At 39.7% G+C, this 16,352-nt stretch overlaps 1 protein-coding gene across 3 annotated transcripts in view; it reads right to left on the bottom strand.

Annotated features, from left to right (window-relative positions):
• The window catches only part of CHST11 (carbohydrate sulfotransferase 11), a 241,179-nt gene that overhangs the window by 121,284 nt on the left and 103,543 nt on the right, over positions 1 to 16,352 (bottom strand). For 2 of the 3 annotated variants that reach the window (XM_089528016.1, XM_089528017.1), the window contains exon 2: positions 13,220 to 13,305. In XM_089528016.1, the coding sequence (XP_089384142.1) occupies positions 13,220 to 13,305 (86 nt within the window). Of the gene's footprint in view, positions 1 to 13,219; positions 13,306 to 16,352 lie in introns of those variants that run through there. The other variant, XM_089528018.1, reaches the window with a different exon arrangement.

Here is a 16,352-nt window from a genome sequence, read left to right as displayed (position 1 = left end):
AATTTGTGGATATGGAAGGCCGACTGTATTTGTAGTTGGAAAACTCTTCAGGGACCAATGTTTTGCTCCTAAACACTCCTGAGGGGCATTCTGAAACAGCTAAAAATCAAAGAAAAAAAGTCCAAAAATGGCTGCAACATCACTTCTGGATGTAGGTAATTATGGCAGTTCAACCTAAGGTGGGTTGGGAGAAGTAAAACAACAAGCTCTCCCCTGCACACTGACCACAATTGACATGATCTCTTAGCCAGATTTCAGAAAGGTTAGCGTAGGTGCTAATACACTGGTGTAAAATCATAAAAAGACAAGGCATCATTATGTTCCCTATCCCTGGTCCACACTGACAGTAGAACTCCAAGATACAAACTTTCACAGTCTTATTGAGGATTATCCAGGCTTGAACTTGCAGCCTTTTGCAGAGCCAGCTATTTTTTTCTGTCTACTGAATAACATTTACTTGTTACTTTCTCTCATTGCTTACGAGCAAAAAATGCTTTTGAGTAGCATTTTGTGTTTTCATACACACCCCAAATGTTAGACCATTGTCTTATATTTTGAGATGAATATGGCTTTCACAAAACAACTCAAAAAAAAAAAAAGTAAAGGGAAATAATGGACCATTAAAAAGTAGTGTAAGAAGTCATTGACAAGTTTTCTTCAAGTAATTTGTGGGGTGGATGGATTGCAAGAGCTGCACAACAAAATATTTTTTAAAAAGGAACTTGTGTCAAGCTCCGATCTTCTGCATGAAACGTATGGCTCTCTTCTAGAGTTTTTCTGCTCACTGGGGAATGGAGAGATGGGGCTGAAATCCTATTCTTCCCAGCAGTGAAACAGGCTGTATGATAACACCATTTTTCAACAGAAGACAGACACAATATACAGGGCCCAACATCTGGATACTCTTCAACTGAGCAACTGTGCATTCATTGCACATTTTTTAAAAAAAAGGACAGTGTGGAAAATCCTGGAAAGTAGTATCAGTTAATTCTTCTCCTGTTGAATTCCCGCTGTTCTGATAGACAGTAATTAGATATACTGCTATAATTTTGCAGAACACTTCTGAAGCAGGATGAAATAACTAGGGGCTGACATTCCACATTAGGCTGTTTCTATTAACTCTTCATTCTGTTGCTTTGTGCTTGATGAGCTGTTGCACATGAGCAATCAATGCCTTCAAATTCTACTGATTAAGATTATGAGCTACATGTGTCTACAGTTTAGAGTTTCATGAGGCTTCAGAGACAGAGAACGTGGTAGGCTTCTGTGTCTTTGAAAAATACGGTCACACATGGCAGCTTCATTTGCAACACTTCTCAGGAAAAAAAGAGGCAATATTTTGTTTTGAAGGTCATCATCTATTTATGGTTCACAGGAGACTTATAGCTTCTGTTTAAAGGATATACTATATGAGAATACCCTCCAACTGTCCTGATTTGGTAGAGGCAGTCCCAATTAATCCTCTGTCATCCCACTTTTTCAGTTCCTTTTTAAAAGTCTCTCTCCTCCTCCCACTTTCCTTCTTTACCCTTTGCTTATTTCCATTGGTGTAAATTGAGTTCAAAGTGCAAAAGGATAACTCATTAGCAATAGCATTTGCATTCCTATACTGCTTCATAGTAAACTCAGCACTTTTTAAGCAGTTTACAATCTGTAAGCCAGTTGCTCTCCAACAAGCTGAATACTCGTTTTACTGACCAATTTTGGAGCCCTGGGATCGAACTCAAAATGTTGTGGCTGCAGTACCAACATTTAACCACGGTGTCACAAGGGCTCCTTGAATTTGCACTCAATTAACTCCACAGGAGAGGGAGAGAAGAGGAAGGGCAAAATTTGGGGTTATTCAGGTAACAAAAATAATCCCAGTAGAATATGGGTTGAATCTTTGTTGTTCACATGCAGCCTGAATGTGTCCAAGTTTAGGTGGGCACTTAACCTGGAAAAATCAATCTCAGGTTTTTTTCCAAGTTTCCCTAAAAGATTTTCATTGTCAACTGTGTGAATAACTGATGCAAACAGACCCAGGATAAACTGGGATAAAACTCAGCATGCTTTGAATGTGTTTTGAATACATCTGCATCATTGATTCCATCTTTATTTGCAGTGCTAACATGTATGAGCAACATAACATGCAGAGATGCGGTTCCAATGAAAAAAAGTGTTTACAACAAAACCAGAATGCTTGAGTCAAATTATTCACATAGTCGCACTAAAAAACAATAGCTGAACAATCCCCTTACTATTTCCAGTAGACCCAGGCAAAATCAGACTGCTGCAGCCTCTGGTATCTTGCCTATTCTTTTTCACTAATAATCTTTCTCATCTTGGCCACACTCTGATGTTGCTTGGTCACATATGCTGCAATTTTCATCTGTGAACTCTTGCAGGGTATATATGACTATGAAAGCCAGTATGGCATAGTGATTTCAGTGTTGGACTATGACTCTGGAGACCACTCAGCCATGAAACCTACTGGGTGACCTTAAGCACGTCACATGCTCTCAGCCTCAGGGGAAAGGAATGGCAAACATCTTCTGAACAAATCTTGTCAAGAAAATCCCATGAAAGGTTTGCCTTAAGGGAGGGCTATAAATTATTATTATTATTATTATTATTATTATTATTATTATTATTATTATTATTATGAGTCAGAAACAACTTGAAGGCACAGAACACCAAGAAATATATAATTATGCAGTACAGCTGTTATTAGCCATCATGGCTGCTACACCAGATGGGTATATATTACTTTCAGTATGAGAAGCACTATGCTGGAGAATACAAGGAGGCTGCATTTGCATTCATGTTCTGCTCATGGGCTTCTACTTGTAGACAGGCAACTGGATAGCCCATGTGTGAGCAGAATTGTGGGCTAGACAGGCCTTTTGTCTAATCCAGCATGCCTCTTCAAATATTCTTATAAATAGTAAATAGTAACAATATTTAGAGCAATGTAGTTAGAGTGTTTGACTGAGACAGAGCCAAAAACACTGACCTTGGGCCAGTCAATCTTTCAACCCAGGCTTGTTGCGAGGACAAGAGCTGTCTACACTGCTTTAAGCTATTTGGAGGAAAGGTAGGATATTTAATTACAAAGAATGAAATATATAACAGTAATTAATGCTGAATGGCCTAAATACCCTAAAGGCACCAGATCCTGATCTTGAAAGCTAAACAGGGTCAGCCCTGGTTAGTACTTGGATGGGAGACCACCAATGAATACTAGGTGCTGTAGGCTATAATTCAGGGGAAGGAACTGGCAAAACTACCTCTGAGTATTCTTTGCCTAAGAAGACCCTATGAAATCCATGGGGTCACCATAAGTTAACAGATGACTTGATAGCACACACATACACACACACAATTACTGCAAAACACTGGAAAGTAATTAAATGGCCAAAGCGGTGGTTAATGCTGGCAGACTGCATGTGTTAAATAGACAATCTATTGTCACTTCCTTTACTCTACTTCTGGCTTTACATTTTGGAAGCATTCATAATGAATGTTCCTAACAATGGTGCCTGGAGTCACATAAGCTGTTTTTGTGGCCCTTGAGCACTCCAGACTGCCTTTTTAAAAACAAAATGTGAAACAGCGCTCCAGGAAGGCCCTAGGAGGGGAAATTCACATTTTAAATAGGACTGGAGTGGGGCTTGCATTGTTCAGTATCTACCCATTTTTCAAAAATAAAAAGTATTATGAAAAATATCAGTTTTTCCAGAGTAGAAGTGGGCTTCTGGCAACATCTGGGCATTTTTTTGTTTTTGTTCTCTGACAGCTTTGGCAGTCTGTTAAGCCTCCAGAGAGTCCCAGAGACAGAAAACTAGTCCTCAGACCCGACAAAGTTGTCCTAACTTGTTCTAACATTTTGCTACTGGACATACTGCTTCTATTACAAAACTGTTTTATCAAAGTAAGCATTACTCAGTGATAAGCTGTAATGTTGTTGCTTTAAAAAAGAAAAGAAATGTGTAACATTTATTCCACATTGTTTTAGATAGGATAATTTGGAAGAATTTTGTACACCTTTATTTTATTTTTGTCAAAAAATAAAAATCAACATACAAATGAGTTACTACTTTGTTTTTTAAAGTAATTGCTAACATCATGCTACTTAAACATTTTCTAACCTATGATATATGTTTTTAGTTTAGTTGAAAGAAACAGCAAGCACTGTGATGGCTCCCAATAATAGTGCCACAAGTAAGGCTTCTGTGACCACATATGGGTAGTGGCACATTAAATAAAAAACAGTGTCCTAATTTACTGCTCTGAAATGTAAATTCTTCCAGTTTAAATACATTATCAGTAGTATTCCCTGATGATAACTGGTTGTGCAAAAAGAGACAGATGAACATGAAAGAGACTTGCTATTCTTGCTCTCAACTTTGTATTTAAAGGCAGAGGTTGCTATCTTCCTTTGCTACAGAAGAGTGAAATCTCAATTACTCTGCATTTTATATTGCTGTGAAGGACATCTTTTGTGGTCTGCTGATCTCTAGGCACAGGAAAGCAATGAGAAATTAATGAATAAGACTGGAGTGATAACCTTTAAAAAAAAGATGATGAAATTAAGGGAACTGAAAGTCACCAACAAGAAAGTATTATTTTGTTCTTAAAAAGTTTATTTTAAAGAGAAAGTCATAGCCTATACTCATGACTTGGAGCCCTTGTGTGAATTAGAAATCATTTATCACACCACAGCCTTCTTCTTCAAATCTTTTGCTTCTTTCCCCAAGCAGAAATGGACATGCTGGCAGGGGGTTGGACTGGATGGCCCTTGAGGTTTCTTCCAACTCTATGATTCTATGATTAAACATACAGCTTTCACACCTGGTGTCTTTCCTCTATGAAGGCAACAAGGACATTTCATAGGCAATCTGTACAGAAAAAGGCAGGAAAAACCCCATTTCCTTTCCCCAAGTCCAAATCTCTGGGCTCTGACACTTTCCCAAGACCCATAACTGCTGCTTCAAGATCAGAATCAGACTTGAATATGGGTGTTCACTTATACTTTTGGTATGTGACCAAAAATAAGCTTCACTACTTAGTTCTAAATTTCTTTTCCAAATTCTGGCTGGGGCCAGAAGCATGCTCTTTCTCTTTTCGTGTCACACACACAAACACACACAGCCTTACCTACTTTACAGGGTTGTTGTGAGAACAAAGTAGATAGTAGAAGAGCCAAATATGCCATCCTCGATGGAGACAGAAAAGACAATATATAACTCTTAAGTACAATTAGCCCTCTATATCCATGGATTCCTTACCCATGGATTCAACCATCCATGGTCTGAAAATATTTTTTAAAATTATAATTTCAAAAAAACAAACCTTGATTTTTCCCCATTTTATATAAGGGACAACCATTTTACTATGCCATTGTATTTAATGGGACTTGAGCATTTTGGTATTGGGGGGGGGGGTGTTGGAGATACCAAGCCTATTGTAACATCTCAGTCCTGCTCCTAAATGCTTCAGAATTCCTAAATATAAATAGTATGTAGTAAATCCAAGCACTACATATAATTTGTATCATACTACAGGAACCAAAAAAGACACAGTGTGGTGCAGTGATCTGAATGTTAATTAGCATTCTGGGACACCAGGATTCGAATCCATGGAAAGCCACTAGGTGACATTAAGCAAGTCGCATTCTCTCAACTTCAGAGGAAGGCAATAGCAAATCCCCTCTGAACAAATCTGGCCAAGAAAACCCCATGACAGGTTCATCTTGGGGTTGCCATAAATTGGAAATGACGTGAAAGGACACTAGAACTACAACAGGAACTACACAAGCCCATTTTTTCTAGGTTTGTTGACAAACTTAAAAAAGGACGTGAAAATTGTCATGCAAAGAAAATATCCTTAATATCTGATTAGAATTTTTCCTACATAGAATAACAGGTTCAAGACCCTTCCTGGAGAAAGGTGGTAATTTTCTCTCCTGTTACTCTGCCAAATCTTGTCACTAATTGCTTATGATTTGGATCTGTTTTCAAAGGGAGTGAAAAGATCAGTGACACCCACAGATGTGCTCAAGCCTCAAATATGTTGTTGGCAAATGTGGAACCTTGCTTGACTTAAGCTCTGGGAGCTGGTGGGTAATTAACTTATTTTTAGACCAGTGCATTCCTACAAGGCCACACAAATTACAAGATGCTACAATACGTGTTGCTTTTCTAAGAATAGACTTTGCAAATGTAAGTCTGCCTATTTAAATTTGAAAGTCTTAAAATACAAACAAGAAACAAGGAGAAGTTAGGACTCTTTCACTCAGTTCATTCTAACTTCTAATTCCACCACATATGAATATTTGCCTGTCATTTTTTCCAGACTTTTACAGCAGTAGTCATTGACTTTTGTGATGCCTTATGTTGTTGGCTGCATGGCTCTATGTAAGTCTTTCAGTACACAGATGGAAGTGTGGGAGTGCACTCAACATTTAAGTAAGTTTGAAGATTCTGGGAGCTGTATTCCAAAAAACCAAAACAAAAAACTTTCCCATGCTCTGAGGAAGAGAGCAGTTTCCACTTTAACCATTCGAGCCTATTGACTGTGTATAAAGCTTTAGAACAAAGTGTAGTCCATGGACCACATCTGGGCCATTTTTGTGGCTCTAGAAGTCAAAAATGCTTTTTGTGAAAATGTTCTGTAATTGTTGCCTCTAAATGTCCTCTAATGGGCATGTGTGCCATGCTTTAAAGTCTTCTTGGGCCACTGTTAGGCCCAGGAAAGGTCTTTTTTTAAAAAAAGCAGAAATAAATCAAATATGACTTCTGGTCACTTACAGTGTCAGAAAAAGGCCTCTCCAAAGCCTAATATGGTTTTTAAAAGTCAAAAATGCCCCCAATGGACATGGGGGGGGGGGGTTTCCTTAGATTGTACACCTTTGGCAGGAGGCAATGATTAGAATTGTTTCTGTTTCTGTAAAGGGCTATGTAAATTTATGGCCCTATACAAATTGATGATGGTGGTGGTGATGGTGGTGGTGGTGATGGTGATGGGTGGGTTGCAGTGTGGGAGTATGATGGAGGGTGCAACCCCCCAAGGTCTTCTAGGGTGCTAAGTTGCCCATCTCCACTTTAGAAAGAGGGACTACCTAAACAACTGTTTTTCTCATGCAATAAATGCACAACTCTTCTTTAATAATACTTGGTATTTGTACAGCAGGCTTCCATCTCTCCTGAAACACAACCATATAGGCCACTGCTTGCCTTTCTTCAACTCTTGAATCCATTCTCATTTGCACTGCCAAGGCTAGTGTAAGGATGCATTCTGAGATGATCAGAAGGGAAGCAACATCCACAGCAGGTCATCAGTATTCTCATCCATGCCAAACTCTGCTTCCCATTGCTGAAGCTTCTTTCTTTCATCGTCTCTGCCCTCTCTGAGAGAAATCATCATGACAGAGGAGAGGCAGAGGTAAGGTGAAGCACTGAATTTGCAAAGTCCTTTCCTCAGATACAGCAAGCTGGGTCAAAGTAGGTAAGAAGATGCAACAAAAAACGGTGTGATTCTAGGCTGCATCAACATGATTTGAGGGAAAGAACAATATCCAGATTTGAGGAAAGGAACAATATCATTCTATTTTACTTTGGGCAGGCCTCACCTGGAATATTATGTCCAATGCTGGGCACCACCATTCATGAAGAATGATGACAGGCCAGAGGAGGGTGACCAAGATGATCATAACTCTGGAAACTAAGCCCTATGAAGAACAGTTTAGGCAGCTGGGTATGTTTAGTTCAAAGATGAGAAGATTGTGTGGTGATACGATAGCCATCTCTGAAGGTCTGTCATGTAGAAGATGGATCAAACATGTGTTCTGCTGCTCCAGAGACTAATCAAATGGCAAGAATAAATATTCTGCCTAAACATCAGAAAGAGCTTTCTTAGATCTGTAAGAGCTGTTAAACAGAGGAATGGATTATTTCAGGAGATTGTGGACTCTCCATTTTTAGAGGTCTTCAAGCAGAGGCTGGATGGCCATGTTTCAGGAGAGTTTAGCTGTGTATTCCAAGAGCAAATGGGCCTTGCAGTCTCTTCCAACTGTATGGTTCTAAGATCTGTCCAGTGGTCCCCAATGCACACCTTCATGGCCCTTAACAAGATCAGCCCTCTAGTTGATCAATAAGGCAGCTGCCTCAGGTGGCAGATAATTTGGAGGGGGAAAGAATGTCCACATTTCTTCCATAAACTAGCCTGACCTGCTTCTCATAAACTAATCCATTGCCCTCACAGAAATGGAGTGTTGCCCTATTTTAAGCAATGGCAGTTGGTAGTTCCAGTGTGAATCCACCTTGGGTTTCAAGCCAGACTTTAAAGAAGATGTCTAAGGCTACACCTGCACTGCAGAAATAATGCAGTTTGACACCACTTTAACTACCATAGTTCAATGGTATGGAATTCTGGGATTTGTAGTTTGTCACAGCACCAGCATGTTATGACAAAGAAGGCTAAATAGCTCACAAAACTACAATTCCCAGAATTCCAAAGCACTGAGCTATGGTAGTTAAAGCAGTGTCAAAATGGATTATTTCTCAAGTGCAGATGCAGCCAAAAGGGCTGAGCTCTGTTCTTGAAATGGGTTCAGCCACTTGGATAGCTCTTTTAAAGTTCTGATTAAAATTAAGAGTGGTTTACTGTCCCACTGACAGGGAAGCTGCCAGAAAACAGCCATTACAAGTATTCCAACCGCCCACACCATTAACTGTGGAAAGCAGGAGTGGCATGTTGTCCTTTGAGCCAGTGTGGTATAGTGATTTGAGTGTTGGACTATGTCTCTGGAGAGCAGGGTTCAAATTCCAGCTCAGACATGGAAGCCCACCTTGGGCAAATCACACTCTCTCAGCCTTAGAGGATTGCAATGGCAAACCCCCTCAGATGAATCCTGCCAAGAAAATCCCATGATAGGATCACCATAAGTCAGAAACTGTTTGACAGCACACAACAACAACAAAATGGCTTAGGCTGGCACTGTTGTTTAATGACAAAGCAGATAGATAGATAGATCCACCTCAGGTTTTCTGGCTCTTTATGAATCTTGAAATATCTCTATACTAAACTGTTCAATTAAAAGGCAACAACAGGAACATTCAGAAAGACAACCTATGATAATCTCATAAAAACATATCCAATGTAGCCATGTTGGCCATGTAGCAAAATACAATAACATCCAAAATTCACAAGAGATATCTTTCTTTAAGGAGTTTGTGGCTTCACAAATGATGCAACTTGGATCTCAGGAGAAGCATCTCTTTTTGTCTTGCTTTTTCTCCTGAAGTACCCACATGGCCAGGAGAAGGAGGGCCAGCTTGCATGAATGTCCCTCCAGCAACACCAAAACTGAAATCAGCAACATCTTCAAAATACAGGCTTGTGACGAACGTCATCATAATTTTTATCCCCTCCTGTATGATTTTTAACATTTTTGCCTGATGAAGAAGCCAGTGGAGCTTTGAAGGCTTGCATAATGTATTTTGTGCATTTTGGTTGACCAATAAAGGTATCACTGTTTTGTGGATTATGATCACCTCACTTCACCTCTCTCCTCCACCCAGTGTTCCCTGGCTATTTTCACTCCTCTGAAATGAACTGTGAATGTCAACAGTATAGCGTCTAAGGGAATACTGCCATGCCAAGGCCCTACAAACGCTGCCCAAAAGGCTGACTTTCTTTCCCTCTCCCCAGCTCCCCACCTCTTGCTTTGCCTTTAATGCGTTATGAACAGAAGATGCCAGTGTACTGATGGACATTCTTTATGTGTGAAAAACGTCATCCGCTTAGTTCAACAGTGGCTGTGAGAAACTCTGGCTTTATTCAAACATTGACTCTACTTGGCTCCCTCCAAGAGGAAGATGTGGAAAGAATCCTAATGCAGAATACCTTGTCAAGACATATCTAGAAAAGGAAGAGAATGCAGAGGAAACTGTACAGCTCCGAGAAGAGTTCATACATACAAGGGCAGGAAATCTTTACAGAAGAGTTCATACATACAAGGGCAGGAAATCTTTACAAACACCATGCCTGAAAAGATGCTAGAATTAAGGCCCCTTTCATGCTTTTGTATGGTCTTATCTTATTCCATGACCTGTGGAAATGGGAACAGAAAAGTAGCAAGCACATACTTGAATGTTTCCTAGCAAACTCTAGAGGCGATAAGTCAGAGAGGTTAGAGCTTGCTTTTCTCGGCACTCATTCCCTACAAGCATTTTGAAATTTTATTATTTCCCCTTCTTGGCAGGCTCACTTTCTTTCTGCTGAAAGTTTTATGCACAATTTCCAGTTAGCAAAACAGCCCAACTCACTCATGTCAAGGTAGCATTCTTCAGAAACCTTCTCCCATTTTCTTCAAGTGGCAGAATCGTAACAAAATCATACTGAACAGAAAAAGCACTGACATTCCCGTATCATGGCTAATACACATCTTTCACCTGTCATTGGTCCTTTCTGGGGGGGGGGGATGGGAATCACTCAGGGGAACTTGGTTTGCAAGCCTTGCAGTGATTCTTTCCATAATCAAGTCAGATTTGAATCATTTAGTGCCTTGTTAAATCTAATGAGTGAGATTTATTACGAGTCACTTCCTTTAATAGCTGGCCGAGTTTCACAAAATGTGATTCATTATAGAATAAATATATAACAGGCAGCTGTTAAACCTTAATAAATATGTTTAATAGTTGGGCTAGTATTTTTTCCTTCCCAGTGGCAGTATTTTCCCTCCATTGCTAACAGGAAGTGCTGCTATGTCCAGATTAGTGTACCAACAGTATGCCATCAAACAGAAGCTCGCTGGAACATAAGGAAATGAGATTCAGATGCTGATACTTGGAAACATCCTGCAAATATGTTTCATCATGCTGAGGTAGAACTAATCAAGCAGACATGTATTCTGGATTCACCATTTGAACACAAATATTATTATGCTTGTTCTAACTACCATTATTGCTCTATCATATATACAAAACACTACCTATATTCAGTTGATATACTTAGCATGATGATCATAATCTCATTACAGGCTGAGTCTCCCTTATCCAGAACTCCAAAATATTCCCAAAGCCAAAACTGTTTTTTATCTGTGGCTAAGATAGTGACCCCTTTATTTTTTAGATAGTTCATTGTACTCACACTTTATTTCATGCACAAAATTATTAAAAGTGTTATATAACCTTACCTTTGGGATATATGTATAAGGTGTATGTAAAACAGTTAAACTTGTTTAGACTTGGGGTCCCTTCTCCAGGATATCTCATCATATATATACAGTATATACACATATAGGCATTTCAAAATACATAATAATAATAATCTGTAATCTAATACACTTCTATAGTTTTTTGTTGGTTTTTTGGGCTATGTGGCCATGTTCTAGCAGAGTTTCTTCCTGTGGCTGGGCATCTTCAGAGAATGTTTGCCTGGAAAGGACTTGGCTATCTATATTGTGTGATCTGGAAAGGCAGGAGTGATTTGCATGTGTACTGTTAGTTGCTAATGGCAGTCCTCAGGGTGTGAGGGTCTGCACAAGAGGACTAATGTCTGTTTGATTAGTGCTCATTGTCTCCTGGGAAACCCCTGACCCTGGGAGATTTCTCATTTGCATTTGTCTTTATCTTGCTATCTTTCAGGACTGGTAGCCAAACCTTGTTTACTTTAAGGGATTCCTCTTTCCTGTTGAAATTGTCCAGGTGTTTGTGGATTTCAATGGCTTCCCTGTGCATCCTGATAGCAAGATAAAGACAAATACAAATGAGAAATCTCCCAGGGTCAGGGGTTTCCCAGCAGACAATGAGCACTAATCAAACAGACATTAGTCCTCTTGTGCAGACCCTCACACCCTGAGGACTGCCATTAGCAACCAACAATACACATGCAATTCGCTCCTGCCTTTCCAGATCACACAATATATATAGCCAAGTCCTTTCCAGGCAAACATTCTCTGAAGATGCCAGCCACAGATGTTGGCAAAACGTCAGGAAGAAACTCTGCTAGAACATCGCCACATAGCCCAAAAAATCCACAAAATCTATGGATGCCGGCCATGAAAGCCTTCGACTAATACACTTCTGTTTCCAAGCATTTTGGGTAAGGGAGACTCAACATGTATCATGAATTAGCAACGTACGTCTGTGCTATCACTGGCCACCAACAAGAAAATATGGAAAGTAATAGTCAAGGTAGCACTTATATCTCATAGCTATCCAGCATAACCAATTTTGAATAGCACCCACACAAAGCAATATGAAAATGTTACCCACTTGGATGCTTTCTTTTCTTCTGGGTCAGGGGTAGGAAACCTTTTTCTGCTGACATACTACTCCCAACATGCCTCCTCACTTTTCAGACAGTTTAGTGCTGATGGAAATTAGCATTCAATCCCATCTGCAGAGCATGGGCTTCCTACTAACCCGCCTCTAAGTAATACTCTTGGTGATCTAAGGACATTATCTGAGATGAATGTGTGAATGCTTGAAGTGACATGTTGTCTAAACCCTAAAAATAACATTTTATGCCTAAACAACTCAAATGATCAGTGTTCATCCATATTCTTTACATGTTAACAAAAAGACAAGTTTCTCAGAGTGCTAACTTTGTATTTTCTGTACTGCTTGAAGGGAAGACATATGTGTCATATCCACGTTTCTCCTTTAAAGATATAGCAGAAAGGAGATGGCTGGTACATGGTAGAAACTACTTGTTCAGTAAATTAAGAAGTGTGTGAATTCTATGTGGACAAGTATGTCAACATTTTAATCATAACTTGGTCCTGTTACTTTTTTGGACTAAACCTCCCAGAATCCCCCATCGACTGGCTTGCAGTCTGGAGGATCCTGCGAATTATAATCCAAAAAGTATGTTTCTAATTCTAGTTACAGTTGGGAGCCATTATGGTTTCCCTGAGCTTCTTGCATTTGCAGTATTTCAGTGATGAGGATGTTGTTTGCAAATAACATCCTGAAAGAAAAAAAGCATTAAAAGACTAAGATATATTATGTGCATACTTGTTATCTCTTCTGTATTTCCTTCTCCAGGGAAGATAAGAATTCACTGGTGCTTTCAGATAGGCAACATCATTTTGCAAGGGAAATGCAAAGCCTTTCTGTTGTTTTAATACACTGTATTATGAAGTAGGAAATCCTTCAGGGGAAAAAAAAAAGGATGGAGCAGCCTGCGTGATTTGTATGTATGGTTGTTACAGCAGCATGAAGAGGCTCACCTGGGTTGGGTTGTAGAGCTCCTGCAGGGGGCTTCGTGACCCCTTCCGACAGCAGATGTCCATTCCAAATGGATTTCTACGTATTACTGACAAGAAATAAAACGGAAAATGAGTGATGTGCTCCAAACTTGAGATTATTTTCAATGCATAATTCAAGTAATTCAATAAGTACCGTATATACTCAACTATAAGTCGACCTCATGTATAAGTCGAGGGCAGGTTTAGGGGGCAAAATTCAGGATTTTCATATGACCCTTGGATAAGTCGAAGGTGAAACTTTGGGACATGCAACAATGGATCTAAATGATGAAGCAAAGGAAAACAATGCCAAAGAACCTACAAAATTATGGCAAGCATAACTGTTTTGGCTCACACTAAAGGCTGGATGGAAGAGAGAATAGAGGGAGGTCAGTGCTTCCAGGGCAAACTGCTCTCTTGCCTTTCACCAGGAGATGGTTCCTTTTTTAATAATAGTTAAAATATAGAATTTACATCGACCCGTGGATAAGTCGACCTAGGTTTTTGGGGTCAATTTTTTGACTAAAATTTCTAGACTTATACATGAGTATATACAGTAATTCAAAAATAATGACACTAGATTTCTGAGATATCTCTCACCTGACAAAAAAGAATTTAACTTTAAGAAATGATCAGACAGCCTTTGGGCTCTTTACGAGTTTCAAAAATACATTTAATGGAATTTTATAAGCATTGGTTTCTTACTGGCACAATGTTATGATCCAAGGATGGCCCTGTCATTAGGCAGAAAGAGGTATTATATAAGAGCAGCATACTGTTCATTATTTATTTGTTACTACTGAATTTGCACACGCTCACGCGCGCACACACACACACACAGATGAGATTTTTAGCCTTATCTTATAAGAGCCTTAGAGGCTTCTAGTTCAGTAAACTTGGGAGACCGTATTATTCCCACCCTCCGAATCATTTTAATGGCTCTAACCACTCCAGGTGTCTTCATGGCAGAATATCTGGAGTTGAACTAACATGCCTCTGTGTATATTATTTATTGCAGGAATGCATATTCTGTTCTTCAAATAAATTCCCAGAGTACTTCTCCCTTTGCCAATCTAGCTGTCTCTCCTCTCTTCCCAATCACATTTCAGCATCTCCCATTTTCATTGGGGGGAAAAGGAGGAGTATTTATTATCTTGGTCATTGACCTACTTAACGGTAAAGTCAGGTCGGTTGGGTCAGTACAGCAAAGAGTATCTTCAAGGAGTTACATCCCAGAATTAGAATGACCTTTCCAGGCAGGCTCACTTTCCACCTAATCTGATGTCCTCTTCACTTCAGGGCTGCCAAAGAAGCAGCATAGGGAGGAAAAGTGTAGCATAGGATGGAGGACAAGTATAAACCAGCTGGGGAGGACCAGTTTTACTACTGGGAAAGGAACTACCTTAGCATACTTTGGTAAAAGAAATGTCTCAAGATGTTGGCTATCATTCAGGATGAGCCCAAGATATTTTGCTCAGTAGTAGATTAAAAAGGTAAATTACTCATGTGTAAATAAAAGAGAGAAAATGGCAACCTTCCCTATTCCATATACAGAAGACAATCTGAGTGATACACCACTATCGATGAGACAGTAACCTCTATCCAAATCATACTGAACAATTGCAAGATTTAATGTACATTGTGGTTTTCATATGTCTCTCCTTCAATATCTTCTTGCTGTCCACCAGGGACGTAGCCAATGAATGGTGCGTGCTGCTGCGCCGCCACACCCAAGCCCAATTATAATGGTGGCACTTAGTCTGGAACCCCCCCCCCCTTCCTAAAATCCTGGCTACGTCCCTGTGTCCACCATCTCATAGCCTCTGGTGCAGAGGCAGGTACTTCACTAGATATCATGGTAAGATATTATTGTTGTTGTTGTTGTTGTTGTTGTTGTTGTTATTTCTTCCACTGCTGCTGCTAAACTGCCTGGGAACAAGAGAAGTGCTTGTGAGATTTTCTGCCCCAGAAGCCAATATGATTGGACCACCCTAGAATATATGAATCATAGAATCATAGAGTTGGAAGAGACCACAAGGGCCATCCAGTCCAACCCCCTGCCATGCAGGAAATCCAGATCAAAGCATCCCCGACAGATGGCCATCCAGCCTCCGTTTGAAGACCTCCAAGGAGGGAGACTCCACTACACTCCTAGGAAGTGTGTTCCACTGTCGAACAGCCCTTACTGTCAGGAAATTCCTCCTAATGTTGAGGTGGAATCTCTTTTCCTGCAGCTTGTATCCATTGCTCCGGGTCCTAGTCTCTGGAGCAGCAGAAAACAAGCTTGCTCCCTCCTCAATATGACATCCCTTCAAATATTTAAATAGGGCTATCATATTATCATAGTATCTTGACTGAACAATCTCCCTTAGAAAGCAAAAAGCCTTGAGACCACTATGATTATTATCATAACAGCTGGGCACTATTGTGCAGGGGGAGACAGACCCCAAGCTGTTTAAAAGCTTTAAAGGTTAGTATCAGTGCTCTGAATTGTGCTTGATAAGTGAATGACATAGTATTTAAACAAACTAGGTCATATGTAATGCTTATCACAGTAAAATCTATATGAAAACTGCAAAACACCTCTGCAGAAGGAAGATAGGACATGGAGAGGGGGAGCGTCTCAGAACAAAACTAAATGTCTGCCTCTTCATCTAACTCAAACATTTAAAAAGTAATTATCTGCTGAAGGAACATGTGGTTTTTCCCTCTAAGCAAAGAAAGACACCACAGCTGGGTGGTATCTTCAGCAGTTTCAATAAACAAGACCACTCAATGTTTTGATTTTTCTTTGCCATTTAAATGATTGCATATTACTGTGGGCTGCATTTTTAATTATCTTCTGAGAGCTTTTAGTCAAACAAGCTCAATGGAGCAAGTGCTTAAAATACTGAACCGTTAAACATGTGTTCAGTAGCAAATCAGGGGTTTAGGTCCACCACATGATTTTGGACTACATCATATGTAGCTAGCATAGCCAATGAAAACAGATAATAGGAGGTGTTAACATCATTCAGAAGCTGCATCTGCACTGCCGAGATAACGCAATTTGACACTGCTTTAACATGGTGCAATACTATGGAATCTTGGAAATTGAAGTTTTGTGAGATATTTA

Source organism: Sceloporus occidentalis, unplaced genomic scaffold, assembly GCF_023333645.1.
Source record: "Sceloporus occidentalis isolate IW3139 unplaced genomic scaffold, rSceOcc1.0.p SCAF_5, whole genome shotgun sequence".
Classification (NCBI taxonomy): Eukaryota; Metazoa; Chordata; class Lepidosauria; order Squamata; family Phrynosomatidae; genus Sceloporus; species Sceloporus occidentalis.
Note: the sequence above shows the minus strand (reverse complement) of the source record. Positions and strands in the feature narration are given on the sequence as shown.